The following is a 19,786-nucleotide window of genomic DNA, read 5'->3' on the forward strand; positions in this document are numbered from 1 at the left end:
GCAAATTATTGAGCACAAAAAAGTTGCAATAGAAAAATCTCACTCTTGTGCCGGTGTCGTGCCACAGCAGCAAATCTCCACCACTGAGTCCTGCATAACATATTCTGGATTTCTCCAAGAATTAGCATGCCAAATTAGCACTAATGTTTCAGAATTTTACCATACAAATACTCACATTCTGGCATGTTTTATACGCATACGAAACAGAGGAAAAAATTTGGCAAAATTTGGCATAAAAAGTGGGTAAATATCCTTCTGAATATTTTGTCTCCCACCATACACTGAAATAAATTTTGTTTCATAAAAATAAGAACAATTCATGAGAATGTGGCTATTAAAAATTCAAGGCCACCCCACACTGCTGTGCAATATGAACCATATGAAAATACAGAAAAAGCCAACCACAGCCCTGCCCCAGCTTATCAAAAACTCACACTAGCCTCAAATTTATGCTTCCAGCTTGTCGTGAATTCAGACTAGCCTCAAACTTATGCTTCATTGCCCTCACCATCCCGGCTGCAACCTGTGGAACACAACATCTGTGCATGTTTTTTTTTTTTTTTGGCTGCTTCTGTATCCGGCACTTTCATTGTCAACTATTCGCAGATGTTGTCCTCTTTGTAGATTTCATACCACTGGAAAATGGTGGAAGATAATAGGATAATTTTGATGGGAGAGACTAGCTATTTTCGAGCAATACTGCACACACAACTTTAAAACACAACTCCGGATACAACTGTGTCCAGGATTGTTCGATGCACAAGGGTCCGACACATACATCAAACGGTTCCCGACACAATTGCGACCGAAGTTGTGTGCATAGACTTTCTGATCAAACCTAGAAAGAATATGGGTATAACGGCCAAATCCACCATACATGCTGAAAGAACTAGGCTATATAGCAAATATTGATGGAAATATGGGACGAAAACACAAACTTACTTCACTATTTTGCTTCTTTTTTAACCCTGAAAGCTGGAGGTATTGCGATGCATTTGTTCAATACGAATGTCTTTCCATTTATACTACGACTAAATTGTAACTTCTGCAAAAGCGCAATCGAGACAATCTGTAAAACCCTGAATTCAATTTCAAGACTTAATTGTAACTTCTGCAAAAGCGCAATCGAGACAATCTGTAAAACCCTGAATTCAATTTCAAGCCTTCCCTCAATAAAGTAAAGACTGTAGACTTAAATAATCATCTCAAGCCTATGTCCTATGCTTCCGCTGCAAAACAGCTCACTAATTTCGACTTCAACCAAGTATAACAACAGTTATGTTTATGCTGCTACTGCTGAGCAAAAGAAAATTTATCACCTCCAAGTCCAGCAAGAATGTACAGGTTGTTATCACAGATTCACAACAACTTGGTCCATGATCCCAGGAACGGGAAAACAGAAATCAAGAGTCTTAGAAGCAATGGTGTCTCTCTATTTTTTACTCTCCTGCTTAGTTTACCTCTCTTCTGTTGCTGTGGCTCGTTTTCCCTTTGAGTTGGAGCTCTTTTGGGGACTTTATAAGATCCCACGCTTTTGTCTAGCTCGTCCCATCCCCCAAAGCTAGAAGCCCTCTTGTCGCTGGTTTGTTTAGTAGAAATATCATTTGCTGCAGTCCATGACTGGTAACTCTCCCTTACATTGCCAGACTCAAAGTCATCTCTGTCCTCACTCGTTCTCATACTACTTGCAGCTCTAGAAAAGGGTTTCTTCTTCGTCCTGCCCTTTGGCTTAGTGCTTCTACTTGGCTTCCCCCAGAAAGTATCTATTGCAAAGGAAACAGCTGACTGAGCTAAGGGAAGCACTAATGCCATCAAGAAAGGGTTTGGTCCTGTGCCCAGTAGCATTGATATGCCAATGGCCGGAAGCATCCAACCTAAGGCATTCAAAATCTGCACTGACACATCAGAGTCGTGTCAAGAATTACACAGGCTCCACATATTAATCATCGAGAAATCATTTAATAAAAGTTGTAAAACCGCTTAAAACACACTTTCAAAACATCGTCCCAAAACTTTTCAAACAGGAAATGAACAGGAAATCAGGAACTTTCAGTTCATATACGCCACAGAATTACACAAATTGCAATAATCTTTCCACCGAAGTCTTTATGACTTCAAACTTGAAGTTCATTAATTGACCTTGTACCAGATAATTATGAACATGTGAGTGAATTAACATCCATTGCTTTGCGAATTAAATATGACTAGTGTGAATGATTTAACTTCACCTAGACTGTCCTAGTTTACGACAGATCACATGCAAAGTGGCCCATTGCTAATTCTATGAAGCATTTTCATGTGACTATGCAGTATGCTATATAGTTTAACCTTCCCCACGAAATATGCATCTTGCGGTACGAGCTGAAGGCTACGGCTAGGAGTGTTGGTGAGTACAACTGAACGGAGTGATGTTAAAAACTTTGATATCAACGCTGCAACTGAGTTCATTAACAGTTTAGATGTGCTAAGAATAGATGATTTTAATGCTAAGGGCTTCTGGTTTTCTTGGTCTAGCAAAAGTGGGGTCAAGAAGAGTAGAATTGACGGAGCAACGTTGAATTATTGTTGGCTAAGATACTTTCACAGAATCTGAGGTTTTGTTTGTAGTATTTCTGATCATTGTCCTCTAACTCTGACTATTACCCCATTCAACAAGGATAAAACCTGTCGATCCAAAAAAAACAAGGATTAAACCTATTGCTAAGTTTTTAAATTTCTGGATGGATCATAAGTCATTCAGGTCTCTGTTAAATGAGTCTTGGAGGCAATACAGTTGGGACATCCTATGGAAAGACTAGTAATAACCATGATGAACTTGAAAGTCTTTTGAGGGACATGAATAAGAGCTGTTACAGAAATATAACAGGACTCTTGAAGCCAAGGAAAATCTAATATGAATATTGCAGCATCAAATGCCTTGCAGATGAGAACGTTTGAAACCTTGAGAAGGAGGCTACTCTATGAATACAGAAGGTTAACTATTGCAGAAGAGTCTTTCCAAAAGCAGAAATCCGGGGTTAGATTGTACAGCCTAGGGGTTAAAACATAGAAAAGTGCCTTCTGATAGAAAGAGGAATAAGATCCTTTCTACTTGTGATACTCAAGGAAGTAGGATTGAAGACCCTAAAGAAGTTAAAAAGGTTTGTGAAGTTCTATGAAGACCTACTTGGCTACAATTTTGATCAATGAAAACTAAAGCTTTTTTCTGAGAGAGGTGATAAAGAGGAAGGTGTCTGCTGAGCTGGGAACTGGACTTATTCAACCTGTGTCTGCTATTGAGACTAAAGAATGCCATGTTTTCTATCAGGGGAGACAGCGCCGGGCCAGATGGTTTCAACAGGAAAGCAATAGATCCTTATCCAGTGTTTGCATCTATTGGAAAGGATCAAAGGATATTAAAGATAAAGCGAGTACGGGGAACAAAGTTGAAGCCAAACAAGCAAGCTTGGGCTAGTAACTCTTGGAATATCTCTAAAAGATAGCTTAGGAATACTACATGTTAGACTCAATAGAGTAGTGATCTTTTGCATAGCTAGCTGTTTTGCTGTGGTGTATTGGGTTTTTTTTTTCTGTTTATCGTTGCCAGGGGATTCCCTGAACTGATGGTAGCAGTATGTTTTTTATTTGTATAAATTCAATTTACCACCACAAAAAAATGTGGCCAATGTTTGCACATTAAACTTGACCTGAATTGTCCCTATTGATTCACCAGCACCTGTAAAATGAAAGCCAGCAGTTTTCTCCAAATCTCGAAATTGAACCCTTATCCTCGCGTCAGTGATATCTCCAACTTCTAATAGTACCGTGCTAGCAAATGTTTCGTTTATCCCATTTGAACTAATGTACGGGTCTCTTCAAACACAACATAAGGAAACAAATCCCTATCAATTAAGATGGGCAGTGGGCACAACCGAAGGACAAGAAGAAGGAATTTGCACTATTCGACGAAACAAAATGCACTTGCATAACTTCCTGAGGCCATAGTCATACAAGCATTCCAGCCCATTTTACTTTTCTAGCAGAAGGACACACTGTTTCTTTAGATCCATTAGTTTGTAGTGGATTCAATACAGACTTTAATGGGAAATCAAATCGTTGTTCATGAACCTTTCTTTCTTGAGGTTCAAGCATAAGCTCATTCTACGCACGAACTCCAGATACACATACGCGACTCTATATATGCACGAACTCCAGATACACATACGCGACTCTATATATGAACAGCTGGGAATCGTCGAGGTATTTGTGAAAATAGATACAACCCAGACCATCCTAAAAGTATAAACACAAAAGAATTGCCTATAAATTTCGTTTTCCAGCATTTCCTAATTAACCAACTCAACCCAGCTAGAGCAGGAAGTGAAATTGTCGGCACCATATACTACCGTGCATTTCTAATGTTCAAATCTCACTAACTACAACTAAAAATGCTGACTTTCATTGAGTAAAAAAAAAAAGAACCACAGCTTGAGCAAAATTTAAAATTTCAAAATAACGATAGGCTTCTTCGGTTTGTACCTTAAGAATCCAGGACGTGTCCAAGGCCTCTTCCAAACCCCCAAACCCTCCTTTATCATCGTCGTCGTCGTCGTCCATATCCTCATCGGACCACCAGACCCTCTTCTTCGCACCTTCTCGAAAACCAAACCCACCTCCGACGTCGTTTTCGCGGCCTACATCGTCTTCGTAATTGAACCTAAATCGCTCGGCTCGGTGAGTTTTCTCGGCGTTGGAGACCCAGTCGGGCCTACCACTGCGGCCGCCGTGGCCGGTGGAAGGACACCAAGTGCCGCCAGGAAGGAGAGTGTTGCGACGGTTTGGAAGTAAAAGTGGCGGCGGCGATGGCGCAGTGGATGAGGGAGGGAACTGAAGCAGCCGAGCAGTCCCCATTTTGTCTCAACAATACGATTTGAAAAGGTAATAAATATGGACCGATAATAAAAAAAAAATCACGTAGGACAACATTTTAGATAAACAGTTGTTTTATTTGTCTAAAGTGTCGTTTTATTTGAAAATTTTCATTATCGATCCATATTTTTATGCATTTTCAATTTGTCTCATCGAGATGAACGATTAATCCAAAAATTAAGACGAAAAACTAAATTAAAAGCTACAAAGTAAAAAATACTAAAATAAATTTCACACTTATAAGTTTACAAGAATGAACCTAATGTATGCCGAACAGACGGCTCGAATGTCACGCTGCAACTCCTATAGTGCGGGCTCCACTACATACTCCTAGCCCCTGAGCAGTGCAATTATTTTGACATGTGTGTTAGGGACCGAGGCCTTCGTATCCCGAGGTGGGGATTCTTAAGCTCCGTTTGAAAAAGAAAGTAATTGCAAAGTCAAAAATTATCTGTTTACGTAAATAATTTTTCTATCAATATGGATTTTATTTGATAGATTTCATTGAGATCTTTTAAACGGTAAAAAAAATTAAAAAATTGTTTTTATTTTCATTATATTTGATCTTGAAATTATATTTTTTTTGAAAAAGAAGGTTTAAAAAGAAAGCAGAACGACAACTTATAGGCTTTGTTTTTTTTTCTTTCAATATTTTATATTTAGTGGGGAATTAACAAGGTGTTAGAGCATCCGCACTAGTATTTTTAAATTTTAGACCAAATTAAAGAGCAAAAAGTTACTTATTTATTATTTTAGCTACTCACTTTTAAAATGTATTTTGCAACAGGCTCTCTGTATTAAAACTATCCCATTAAAAATACTATTTCTTTATTTTAAAAAAAGCACCAAACTTTCCTATTCCAAGCAACTGTTTACTTGGTATTTATTATTTTTTAATATATAACCTGTCTAAAAAAATTAAGTGCTCTAATTTTCAATCCATTTGAATCGGTACGAAAATTTTATTTTTCTGATTATTCTATTTTAAAAGTTCATAATTAATATTTGTTTTTAGGACTTTCATATGAGAGTTATGGAACTAAATAAAGTGGTATTCATTTTTTAAGTGGTGGATTGCCTTCCATGCATTTAAGGCATCGTAATAATAATATACTACTCCATATCATGTAGCAAGGGAACAGTGACTAGCCAAAGAAAAAGAGCCACCGTAAACATTGGGCAAGTGGTCCCCACGTTTGAAGAGTTTGATGCGAGGCCAATTTCTGCCTTTGGCTAGATCAAGTGGCATACAGGGCAATTTGCCTTGTCTGACGGGATGCTCTTAGTATGTTACTTTACAGGGTTCAGACTTTAGAGGTTATCTATAATCTTAAATTCTAATCACGCTTCTTGTGGAGCTTGAACCCCTGCCTCCGAGGAGGGAGAGGGTAAGGCCAAGTGGCCAACCAAGGGATTAGAAGATTTCAACTAAATTTGTGTTTTATCTTTATTCAAAAAAATATGCATTTGTTGATTTTGCGCAAAAACAATTGGTTTTTTGGATTCGTCTCAAAAACCCAAAGTTTTTTATTTCTACTTAAATATTTTTAAAAATATCCAAGGTAAAACCAAGTTTTACACTATAGCTGGCTATAGTGACATTTTCTTGGATAATTTCAAAAATATTTAGGTAAAAGTAGAATTTTTGGATTCTTAGATTTGTCTTGATGAAACAAATCTAAAAATTCAATTTTTTTGCGCAAAATCAACAAACGTGAATTTTTTTTTGAATAAGGACAAAACACAGATTTTGTGGAAATCTCCTAAAACCAGAACAAAGCTTTATTCTTATTAACGTAATTGAAATTTATTTAGCTTGTATCAATGAGACCAACAGGGAAAAAATTTATTTTTTCAAAATATGACAATGTTTTAGGAAAGATAGTAGTGTTTCCACCAATGAAAAAGTTATGAAATATGATAGACGCGTAAATGTTCACATAAGCGCCTTCTAATTTATCTTTACTAAGTCTATTTATTTTATTACTTTGTGTTTTTAATGCTTAATTTTTGTGTTGTAAATTTTTGGAGGTTTTGATATTTTAATGTGCTCTGCTTAGCTGCTTACTGAATTAAAAGGATCATGGATGGCGCCTCACGATTTTTCTCCACCGGTGCTTCTGTCTTGTGATATTGGAAGTGAATGGGTAGCAATAATTGGTCGTGCACTTGATCTTGTAGGTGGGTCTTATTTATAATCTGGACTTAAGGTTGGGGCCAAGGTTTCAACAATTGTAGTACATGGCTAAGAGCCCGTTTCAAAAATCTTTTTAAAAAATAAACAGTTTATTTCACATTTTCAAACTAAAAAATAACGTAAATGAAAAATTTTTATTTTTATTTTTTTTGCACTGTATAAAAGATCTTAATGAGATCTATCAAATAAGATCTATATTTATAAAAAACTTATTTAGGTAAACATATTATTTTTAAATTTAAAATTATTTTATTAAAAAATAAGTACTTATTTATGGTTCTGAAACGAAGCGGCCCACAAGGATTATAAAAAGGCAACAATAGGGTTTTATATATATATTGAAAAAGTGGGTTGACTGATTCCTACAGAAAAAAAGGAAAAAAAAAACGGAAGAACTGATACGCACGACTTTATTCGCATACTTTCCGACAGAAAAGGCTGAACGAAGAACGTGGCAACGACAGAAGTTTCGAATTAGCCTTGTTCTTTTTGTAATTCAAAAAAAAATTTAAAAAAAATCCCCTTAGATTCTTCCTAGATTTTTTTATACTTTCAACATTTCTCTATCTATTTTTCTCCACTTATTACACCTACTATTTTTCAAAAAAAAATTCAAATATTAATCCATTTAGAGTTTTCTTTTCCTTTCAATTTTATTTGAAATTTAGTTCAATTACTTGCGTCCTAGTAACTTGTTTTTAATTTTTGTTTTTTTTATAAAAGTTGTTCGTTGGTTATTGTTTAACTTAGATCTTTTATTTATTTTTCATCTCGCGTATTAGAAGCATGATTCAAATTAGGGTTTCTTCTTTTTCATGCATAATAATTAATGAGTAATCGTATAAGTAGGGTCGTGAGGTGATTAGCACACCGTGGCCAATTCGGGTAATGCTCCTATTTTCAAATAATAAAAAAAAAGATTTTAGATTGAAAAAAATACTTTCCGTAGAAGAACCCGGGCATTGTCAGAACCCATTTGAACGGGGGAATGAGGGTCCAAAACTCATTCTCCGCTGCGTATGGGTAAACGGCGACCCTAAGGTTTCGCATCTTGCAGGGTATCTTTTGCAATGTAAAATTGAACGTTTTTAAGAACACCGAATCGAGCATGTTAATCCGGACTGGTTACAAGAGCTATGAACCCTTCGGTTGTACCTCATTTTAATTATTTGAAAAAAACAGTTGTTTCCTTAAGTTTTAGTTAATCACAATCAAATCGACAAGGGGTGACTACCTAAGAGCCTGTTAAATTAGTAAAACCCGAATTTTTAGTCAGCATACATCATCGTCTCTGTGGATTCGACTCCAGATTTACCGGATATTGTGTTGCGTCGGTCTCCGCTTTACGCTTAGGGCAACCAATAATTTAGAACTAGAAAATCGTCAAGCAAAACACAACTTTTTTATCTCGTCATTATTAAAAAAAATCGCATTTATTAGTTTTACGCTAAATTTTTATGGAACATTGATTTATTTAGTTAGAAGAGAAATCGAAAAAGTAAAAAATTATGATTTTTACACATCTTTTGAAATATCCAAACAAAATCCAAAAATCGACTTTTTGAGTTTTTCTTTGGATATTTTCCAAAGTACTTGTATTCGGTTGCAAAGTTTGAAAAAAAATTCAAATTTTTTAGAATACTTTTCTTCTCTCTTTACTCATTACTCCTCTCAAATCATTACTATATTTCTCTCTCCACTCATTATCACTCTCTCTAATCATTACAATCATTTCTCTCTATCTCTCAACTTAGGCTCCCGTTTGGCTAAATTAGCCAATTGGTTTATTTTTTTGACCTTATTCAATTTTTTTCGTATTTATAAGTTTTTGTCAATTTTTTGAGAATTATTACAATGTCATAACGAAAGAAATTTAAAAAATAAAAAATTATGATCTAAATCTAATTTTTTTAATAAAGACAAAAAAATTGATTTATTTTTGTCTTTATTAAAAAAATTAGGTTTTGATCGTAATTTTTTACTTTTTAGATTCTTCTTCTCATGACAATGCAATAATCCCAAAAAAATTGACGAAAAATTAACAAATAAGAAAAAAATTTGAATAAAGACAAAATAATAAGCCAGTGGGCTTATTTAGCCGAACAGGATTATTACTCTCATTTCTTTCTCCAATATTACCCAAAAAGTATTTTCAAAAACCAAACCAAACACTATATTAAAATACACGGATTAAAAAAAAACACTATCTCAAAAATATTACATAAATACCAACCAACTAAAGTCATAATTTTACTATTTCAATTCTTCTCGTCGAGACGAATCAATATTACATAAAAATTTGACATAAAATTAATAAATACAAAAAAAATTAAATAAAGAGAGAACAAAAAAATTGATAACTTTTTCATCACTGGAAATCCCCTATAAAAAAGGCTAATGACTTTGTCACTTCCCTATTTGTTAATATCACTTTCCTTTTTATTTTTATTAGGGTGAATTTACTAAAACACTATTACACTTTATGACGTTACTTTTTCTCACTTCGCAAATGTTAGGATGTTTTAGTAATAAATAAGAGAGTGACAAAATCAACTGTCATAAAAAAAATGAAAAAAGGGGGTGCTAAATTTATTGTCCACCCTTTGGACTGATTATTAGTGGGCCCCACAGCTTGAAAATCCATGGGGGAATTACATTTCAGTGGGAGTTGGGGCAAATAATGCCAACTCATGGAGGGGTTTTTTCAGAATTGCATAAATATGGAATGGAGGAAAAAAAATTCCCCATACATGAAATGCAAGAAAAAATATTCCTCATACATGGAGTCTATTGTAGTCGAATCTGGGTTTCTTAAGTTGCCATTTCTATGAATTTAAGTTGCCCCTTATATGGACCTAAGTTGTCCCTTCTATGAATGTAAGTTGTCCATTCTGTGAACTTCCTAGGTATTCAATTTTTCGAGCATTTCTTCAATCTTTTTACCATTTCTATTATTTTCTGAGAAATTTGGGATCTGGGTTACTTGCAGATTTGCATGAAAACGGACCAACTAACATTCTCCATGCATGAAATGGAAGAAAAAAAAATCTTAAAACATGAAGTCGGTTTGTAGTCAAATCTGAATTTAAATCTAAGTTGTCCCTTTTATAGATCTAAATTGTCCCTTCTATGAACTTAAGTTGTCCATTCTATAAACTTAAGTTGCACCTTATTTTTTTTTAAAAAAAACAGCCAGTGAAGCAAATTGGTAGTTAGTAGCATAACTTCTTCACATTTTCAAGTAAAACCAAACAAGAAATTTCAAGTGGTAATTCCTAGAATCTAAAAGCAAAAGTATAAAATGGATGCTAAAAAACATACATCTTATTTTCTCTATCATTTCTCTTTCTAAAAAATTACCCAAAATACACTAATCTTAAAGTACTTTAAAAACTCAAATTTGCAAGTAACCCAGATCTCAAATTTCTCAGGAAATAATAGAAATAGTAAAGATATTGAAGAAATGCTCAAAAAATCAAATATTCAGAAAGTAGACAGAATGGGCAACTTAGGTTCATAGAAGGGGCAACATAAGTCCATATAAGGGGCAACTTAAATTCATAGAAGGGGCAACTTAGGAAACCCAAATTCGACTACAACCGACTCCATGTATGGGGAATATTTTTTCCTCCGTTTCATGTACGAGGAATTTTTTTTCCTCCGTTCTATATTTATACAATTCCGAAAAAACATCTCCATGAGTTGGACATGAGAGATTATTCCATGCCCCCGGGGCATAATATAATTTTTCCTTTAATTAACAAAACTAGCATGTTGGGGACTTTCCACTTAACTTTCCCTCTTTTTTTCTTTTACTTTACTCTTTCTTTTTCCATTTCACACTGCATATTGAAGTTTTTTTTTTCGGTCCTCAATGCAATAGTTGTTATTTACGGGATCGACCTCTATTTTGGAAGTCATAAAAAAATTAAGGTATGTTTCACTCTGAAGCTGTGGTTTCAACCATGGAAAGTCTTAGGTCCCATTTGTTTTGGAATTTTGGATTTATAAGTAATAAATGTAAAGAGAAATAGAATAATGATTGGAAATATGAATAATGATTGGAGGGAGATAGAGAGAAAAATGAAAGTAATGATTGAAGAAAAATAGAATAATAATTAAAATTCAAAATCTAAAACCTTTAAACGAACATGGTCTAATCTTCACTTTGAGGCTCCGTTCCGGAACCAAAAAAAAAAGTCTTTATTTTTTAAGAAGGTAATTTCAAGCTTAAAAATTATGGGCTTATTGAAATATAAAAATATGCAATATGGATCTTGTTTGGAAGATCTCATTGAGATCTTTTATATGATGCAAAAAAAATTGAAAAATTATTTTTCATTTACTTTATTTTTTGAGTTTGAAAATGTGAAATAAGTTGCTTATTTTTTAAGAAGATTTCTGAAACGGGGCCTGAATCATTTACAGATTTGAAACCTAGTTTATTCGTTTTTTTTTTTTTTTGACATGGTCATAAGACCTAGTTTATTCCTTTATGACACATAATTGTGGATATCTATTGGTGAGTAAACACTCTTGAACTTTGTGAAAAACGCTGACTAACATTTGGGACCTATTTGAGTTAGTGGAATACCCGCTTATTGAATGTTAAAGTAAACACTCTTGAAAAATAAGTGCTTATTTGAGTTAGTGAAACGCCATCCTAATCTAGTTGTTAAGGAAATAGAGTCTCGCATTGCTTGGGAATGAAATGTGATAGTACTTAATAACATACCTCTCCACACATTGGTTTTGAGAAGGATATAGAGTTTTCACATGGTATCAGAGCGAAGTCCATTCCACCTCACATTTAAAAAAATTCACAATCCACACTTCAGGATAGCAGACTAGCAAAAAGGCTGCACGATGATAGGACTTAAAAAGTAATCACACGTGACAGACCTCAAACACGGCTTCACATAAGGGGATGTTAAGGAAATAGAGTCTCATATTGTTTGGGAGTGGAATGACTAATCACTCAATAATATTTGAGACCTCTCTACAAATTATCAATTGATTTTGAGTTGGATAAAAAGTTTTCACGCCAATAAGAAAAAAATAAAGGAAGTTAAAGCTGGAAGGAGAGAGAGAAGAGCTCGTCACACATTGTCAATTAATTTTGATTTATAGATATAAAATTTTCACATTAGTAAGGAAAAATATAAAAATAAGATAAAATTTCAAAATAGCACATGACCTTTCACACAAATCATACACAGGCATCTGACCTTTTAAAATTATCAAAAAAATACATGACCTATTTAAAAACCCATCAATTTTCCACCCGCCGTTAATTTTCCATCCAAAACAGACTGAAATACTAAAAATGTGCATTTTGGCACGAATATTGGCAAAACAAGATTAAGGCTCATTTCGGCAAAACACAATATTATACTCATAAACAAGATTAATGCTCGATTTGGCTTTAAAAGTCAATTAATAACTTAAATTTTGTCTTTATTCAAAAGAAAAAAAACACATTTGTTAGATTTGCGTCAAAACGAATCAATAAATCACAAAAATTACTTAATTTTTCAATCCAAACCCACCCTAAATAAGGAATCAAGCTTAATTTAGTAATTAAATACCCATAACTTTTCACTTTTCACTTTTCACACTTACCAATGACTATTCTATGTTTTTTATTTTTGTTTTTACATTTTTCCTTATTTAATACAGAGTAATCTTATTTGACTGGATAGTTATGGGTATTTAATTACTAAATTAAGCTTGATTCCTTATTTAGAGTGGGTTTGAATTGAAAAGTTAAGTAATTTTTGTGACTTATTGATTCGTCTTGACGCAAATCTAACAAATGCGTTTTTTTTCTTTTAAATAAAGACAAAAATTAAGTTATTAATTGACTTTTAAAGCCAAATCGAGCATTAATCTTGTTTATGAGTATAATATTGTGTTTTGCCGAAATGAGCCTTAATCTTGTTTTGCCAATATTCGTGCCAAAATGCATATTTTTAGTATTTCTGTCTGTTTTGGATGGAAAATTAATCGGCGGGTAGAGAATTGATGGGTTTTTAAATAGGTCAGGTGTTTTTTTTGATAATTTTAAAAAATCAAATGCCTATGTATGATTTGTGTAAAACGTCAAGTGCTATTTTGAATTTTTTTCCAAAAATAAAGTTAAAACAAGAAGAAGAGAGAGAATAAGAGAGCGAAGACATAAAGTTAGAGAGAGAAAAAGTGAGAAGCGTACGGAGTTCCGAAAAGATACGGTTTAGAATGGTCTTTTACAGCCTATGCAAAAGAATCCTTGCATTCATTGAAAACCTCGTCGGCAACTACAGATGTGGGACACGCGGGCTTCTACTCGGCTTCGTAGTGCGCTATAAATGTCAGGGCACTCTCGTCCTCGTCGTGTATACACCCTCTTCACGAGAGGTGCTCTTGAATTTCTTTTCTGATCAACAAATGGCTGCAACGGATGAGACAGTGCTGACAAAGATTGCCGAGGCTTTTAATGAACTCGCCGACGATGTGAATTCTCCTAGTACTCCGCCGCGACTTTCTCTGAGCAAGTTCTGTAGTGCTTGCCGACTGCTTTCCCCTCTTATCGGCTGCATGGGAATCGCCTGTAGGTTCGCCGAAATCGAATTCTCTGCTAAGGTGGGTACATGATCGTATTCATTATTCTTAATTTCTTGGATCTCAAGTTTTATTTGAATTCCGGGTCTGTGGAGAGCGAAAAAGGAAAGGGATTAATAGTTCAGATTCTAGCTTTAGCTTAATAGCCTTCACCTTTTCCACCGAACAGTCTCACACACAGGTGCATTTCGCTGATGAACACACACGAGCGCTTTTGTTTTTCCAGATACTACAAAAATGCAATTGGTTTTTCCAGGATACAAAAAAGAACTCTCTCGGCTTCCAAGAGAATCTAATGGGATTCCTATGTGCAAGCCATGTGCCACAAACGTGTAGAATGTTGCACCAAAAGACTAACCCACACAAATTAATACTTTGGGGTCAGACAAACTTGTTATTGGGCTTACAAAATACTAGGCTAGCATTAAGGAGGGAATCTAACATCTCCTAGCCGAAAAGCCATTTAGGGTGGTAAAAGAGGCTCTGATACTATGATGATGAGAGAGAAGAGAAAGTATATAAGGTGTTTAATTAACCCTAACACAATTAACTATTATTTATAATACGAGATAGACTGCTACAATACTTGACTTAGCGATGTGGGACTAACTATTCTAACAGTATTGTTGATTTATATGGTCCTATGTGTTTTCATATGTATGCGTACGTAGGATATGTGTTAAAAACCGATTGCTTCAAAACCTTAAGCTGATATGGAGCAATGTAACATGTGTGTTTATTCAAACAATGCAAGTGTTGATATAGGATTATATACATCAAACATCACTGGCTTTTTTCTTTATTAAACATCACCAGAACGTTGTGTGTGGATGAAAGGTTGATGATCTTACAAAGGCATCGGAGTCCATCGATACAATAGAAGCTTTAATTGATCTAGACATTGCACATAGCGTTGGAAAGATTTCGTGGAGCAATTCGCGAAACCTTATCAGGGCGAACCGCACGGTCGACCTGCTTAGAATAATGTTCGAGCAGATTTTGGCTCAAAGGTAACTAAATAGAAAACTCCAATTCCATTTTTTTTTCTGTGGCTAATTTTCAAGAACTATTGGTATGTTTTTCATGATTTTATGGATCCTATTTCTATTTCTGTTAAATTTAAATTTAGATGGATGCAACATTCAAAACTTACACCTGAGGAATATATATTTACTCCTTGTGCAATGAGTCACTCGGACCCGGTTGAAATTTACAATATCTGTCAATTATCTATTGTAATATATAAAGGGAGAACACCCTTTGGTGTCACCTTTTTTTATTTATTTTGAAGCTGTGTAGACTTTTCAACTACCAAAAGCACCCTCTAAAATTAAGCATTTTTTACCCCTTAAATGTTGGGAAATGATAATGCCAAAATCGTTTTTGTTGGTGTCAAAATTAACTCTAATGTACAAAAGGCTTGTACCATTTGCAATGTACAAGACTTTTATGCTCTGGAGTTTTGACACCAACAAAAATAATTTTGGCATTATTATTTTCCATGATGTTTTCGGTAGCCGCTTTGCATATTTGGTAGCCGCTCTTGTGCTCTCTCTTAAACCATGTAACCACCCGCCCCACACCCAAAAAAAACTATCCACCCCCACTCCCACTCCCACTCTCAAATATTTCACTTGCACTTGCCAATGCATACATGGAGGGTGTGCCCCCAACCGCTAGTAAAAATAATACGGTAATGAGGTTTTTGATTTCTCAATGATACTAAATAATTCCATCGTATGTGAAGATTAGGGCAGAGTTTAAACTTTGTCGAAGTTTTAGCAGATTCAATGTTTTAGTACGCATCTACTGAATTTTGAATAAATCAAGAATTCATCTTGAATGATACTATCAAGCAAGATTGGATAGAGCCACCTTAAATGCTATGAAAATTACATTGGATTATGAACTCACATGGGACATTGCATCGCATATAAAATTTTCTGTTTACACAATTGTCTTGATAATATTATCTCATAGAAAAAGAAAAAGTGACGGTTGGGGTATGATTAGCAAGGCATTTTTTTTTTCCCCATCTTGACGTATCTATAATTTCTGAAGAATTAGTGAGCAACTAAGTTTGTGTTTTCAGAATTCTGTACCAATATTACAATTTCATTGACAGGGGAAACTTCATAACTGGTCCGGGTTTAACAGCATACGAGCTGGTATTTGCTCCATACCATAGTTTGGCCATCAAGACAGCCGTCCGTGCTGTGGCATTGACCCTTCCCACAAAGGCACAGTTGTTGAGAAAGCTAAAGGAAAATGGTAATTGCATATTATTAAACAACATGCTAAGTACCTACGTACGTATCACATGGACTCGGGTGCAGTGTGAGATTCATCTAATTCTTGTGTCTGAAAATACACGACTAGATTATGTAATTTTAAATTATTATTTAACGTTCTTATGGTAAAATGGTATTCACAAACTAACATAGAAAATTTCATGAGTGGAGGCTTATGGCTCATGCGTCATTGACTCATTGCACAGTAGTGATCAACTACTTGGCACGCTTATGGCCGGGTGCGTGTCTAACTAAGCGCGCATCTCGGACAGATATCCCATAGTTCCTTACTCAAGTGTGAATGTAGGGTCTGAGTACTCCATAAATTTTGACCCAAGTACTCCACAAATTTAGAAGCGTACTTCCATATAACACAGTTACACAGCATGCCACTACACGCAGAATACTTTATGCATATATGTATGATATGTAATAGCTCATCCAGTTCATCAGTGAGGTTCTAAAGTTGGCCCCTCTCATTCTATTAATCTTTTGAGAGTCATAACTATGCATGTTTGCGGATATGTTCATGTTTGATTATCGCACAAACTATCAATTCATTTGCTTGTGCAATTTTCAGAGGCCTCTGCAAATGTTCAGATGCAGAAGTTTGTTATTGCATCCTCCACCGTCATACAATACATTAACAACCTGTTTCACTCAAAGGAGTATGCTGATGAGTTGCTCGAAATGATATAATTTAATTAGTTGGTTCTCTGGTTATATATAGCTTGTAATTAATAACATGGCTTCATCAAGATCGATCTTGTCAATGCGCTCGGGCGCGGGTTTGTGTGTACGTGTACTTCGAAACTATATATCTTGTATTCACCTTCCAGAATCTGGAAATGAGGTTATAAGGAATAAAGCTTAGTGGATATATGATATATACTTGTCACTTTTACTGCTAATATATATGTAAAATTGGTTTAGTTGGTGGAACAAACATACGATCAATCTGCAGGGTGGTGAAAAAAGTACTATTGGATGAGTTGCCTGTGCCAAAAAAGACTTGATTTGTTTTTGTTTCCTAGCAGTTTTTAATAGTGGTTATGCCATGTTAAATTTATGTGCGTACCTATTAAGCTATTTCCTTTTCAGCACAAAAAAGTTTTAGTTTACCAATTTTTATTGGGTAAATTTGATTGACCTCCCCTGAGTTTTTCTGACAAATGTAGGGACCTCTCCTGAGGTTTCTGAAATATTACTGACCTCCCTTACTTATAAAAATATTATTGAGATTCCCCCTTCGGTTACTCTACCATTAAAAAACTAATAGAATTCGCTAATGTCAGCTAGTTTAGTTCTTGAAATTCCAAGGTTGTCCATAATCAGTAATGAAAAATCTCAAAAGGCCTCAAGAAATTTTCACCCCCTTTTAAATTCTCAAATTTCTTTTTGTGAAGGAGAGAGAAACAAGGTCATGAGTGAGACGAGGCTTTCTTGGAGGAGAGAAAGACTACTTGTACAAGCAAAATCAAACATAAATATCTCTTAATAAACTTTGTGTGGACCGACTAATGAGTTTGCTCTATTTTGTCCAATCTGCACTCTATATATTCTTTCTAAAGTTTTTCCCCCCCAATTGTGAGGGTTTTCCATAAACCATGAGATGGATTTCACGCTATTTTCTAAAGTTTTTTTTTTTAATTTCAAAAAGAAAAAAAGTGGAGGCCTTGGTATGTATCTCCCCGATTGCCCTAAGCGTAGCTCGATCCATGGCATCATTGGCATGGAAAGGCTGCAATTTAATAGGGAAGTGCCTCACTTTCCCAACACATATTTTCATCTAATTCTTTATGAATCATTTACTCTTTTCTTTCTACAAATGGTTACTTTTAATTTGTATTTTTTCCTTCAACAAAGTGGTCATTTGTTGTAGACTAAAATAGTCGGTTTTGTCATGGATGCATGCGGTATAAAAACAGTTTCTTAGGAATTGATTTGGTGGGTTGACAGTCAAATAAGTACTGAATACGTTACTTTATGCCCTGACCCATTATATTATCTGTTGGCAATAAAGAAGAGTGTTAGAAAATGTAATTTGTAATCTTCTAGAATAATGTAGAATAGGTATTTAAATATTTAAGTTAAAAATAATTAGAAGTGTGTAGAAGTAATAATTATATTTATGCACATGGGTAGAATTAAATAATTCTAGAAGATGAGAGATCTTTCATGTAATTAAGCACATGTGTTTAACTAGACTTTTCTAGAGGAAGAAAAGTCGGTGGAGTAGCTTTATAAATAGAGCATTGATGTACTTTTTCATGTATGAATGCAATCCTAAAGCCTTTGACTTCTTTGTACTAATTCCATCAATCATCCCTTTCTTTCTTTACAACCTACTTCTCTCGACCAATTTCATTCAAAATATAACTAAACACCCCAACAATTTTGGTATCAGAGCCAACATAACCGATCAATCCTTTGTGTGGACTGCGATAACTCCTTTTCCTTTCACATTTTGCAGCTTCCCATCTCCCAGCTTTACTTGTGAAGAGATTTTATCATCAAGCTGCACGAACTTTTCACGATTGCTTGTCATATGATTACTGCATCCACTATCCAGATATCAAATATTATCTGATTCTTGTTGAGCATTCATGTAAGATAATAGGTGTTCAGCTTCATTTCTTCTGAAAAATTAGCTTTGTTTTTTTCTTATTTGAACCAGCAATCTCGATCAGAATGATTAGAAACCTTGCATCTCTTGCATTTAAATCTGCAATCTTTGGATGCATGATTAGTTTTTTTGCAAATAATGCAAGAAGGGTTAGAGTTACCACCATTAGGATTCCTCTGATTGTCATATCCTTTTCCTTTGTTCCGGGCTTGAAATGCATTTTGGCCTCAACGTCTTTTTGCGTTCATGCCTCCTCCTTGAGATGAGCCCTTCTTTTGATCTTCTTGGTTCTTTCCTCCAAAATTGATTTTGTTTTGAAATGCTTGCTCCAAGAATTGATTTGTGAACCTGCTCATTCTTTGTTCATGGGCCTCGAGAGAACTCATTCGTTCATATCGAGTTTAGACAAATCCTTAGATTCTTCGATAGCAGCTACAACATGATCAAACTTTGGAGGCAAACTCCTAAGAACCTTTTCGACAATTCTTTTATCCAGAAGGGTATCTTCATAACTTCGAATTTGATTGATAATTCCAGCAACTCGGGAAAAGAACGTTTGAACGGATTCATTTTCCTTCATTGCTAGATTATCAAAGTCTCTCCATAGTGTTTGAAGTTTAATGGAGATAACCCTATCATAACCTTGATATTCAATTTTTAATATCTCCCATGCTTCTTTTGAAGTTTTTGCACCCATAATTCTTGGAAAGATAGATTTGCTTACCCCACGTTGAATGTTGAGGAGAGCCAAAGCATCTCTCTTCTTGAACTTCTTCTTCCTTGCTTCCGTCCAAGTTGCTTTTTGTTCGGCATTTACCGGTGCCTCGTATCTGCTTTCAACAAGATCTCACAATTCTTGTGAGACAAATAAAGTATAACGCCCCCAATTTTGGGAACGTTAAATGGACAATTTCATTTCAAGATAAATGGAGTCTGACTCAATATTACATTATCAACCCTACAAAGGTACTTTTATTACAAAAGGGAGAGGTAAACTAGGGCCTATCTACTGTTCCGCTTCCTTCTCCATCCTAGCAAGCTCCTCGGCTCCGAAAGCTTCTAAGGTATAGTATTCACCCTGTTCATCTATAAGGTCTGACACATTATACCGGCGTCGCCACCAATATAATATGTCAGGGTCACCAAAGGTAACACCGTGAGCTA

General features: G+C 35.0%; 2 protein-coding genes across 3 annotated transcripts; one reads left to right on the forward strand and one right to left on the reverse strand.

Moving 5' to 3' along the window:
* Positions 1-134: 134 nt before the first annotated feature.
* Positions 135-4,914, reverse strand: LOC131301115 (uncharacterized). 2 transcript variants are annotated; one of them, XM_058327269.1, is made up of 3 exons: positions 4,519-4,914; positions 1,320-1,890; positions 135-635 (listed from the first exon to the last, which is right to left on the reverse strand). In XM_058327269.1, exons 1-2 carry the CDS (start codon positions 4,888-4,890, stop codon positions 1,360-1,362), a joined length of 903 nt encoding a protein of 300 aa, XP_058183252.1. In that variant the 5' UTR covers positions 4,891-4,914; the 3' UTR covers positions 135-635; positions 1,320-1,359. The 2 variants fall into 2 exon arrangements, with proteins under 2 accessions (XP_058183252.1, XP_058183251.1); XM_058327268.1 differs by lacking the exon at positions 135-635 and having other exon boundaries at positions 1,066-1,890.
* Positions 4,915-13,459: 8,545 nt separating this feature from the next.
* On the forward strand, positions 13,460-16,880 carry LOC131301117 (accelerated cell death 11-like). The gene is made up of 4 exons (XM_058327271.1): positions 13,460-13,726; positions 14,543-14,715; positions 15,831-15,976; positions 16,577-16,880. Exons 1-4 carry the CDS (start codon positions 13,532-13,534, stop codon positions 16,693-16,695), a joined length of 633 nt encoding a protein of 210 aa, XP_058183254.1. The 5' UTR covers positions 13,460-13,531; the 3' UTR covers positions 16,696-16,880.
* Positions 16,881-19,786: the final 2,906 nt, after the last annotated feature.

The sequence above is a fragment of the Rhododendron vialii genome, chromosome 9a, assembly GCF_030253575.1.
Source record: "Rhododendron vialii isolate Sample 1 chromosome 9a, ASM3025357v1".
NCBI classification, from domain to species: Eukaryota; Viridiplantae; Streptophyta; class Magnoliopsida; order Ericales; family Ericaceae; genus Rhododendron; species Rhododendron vialii.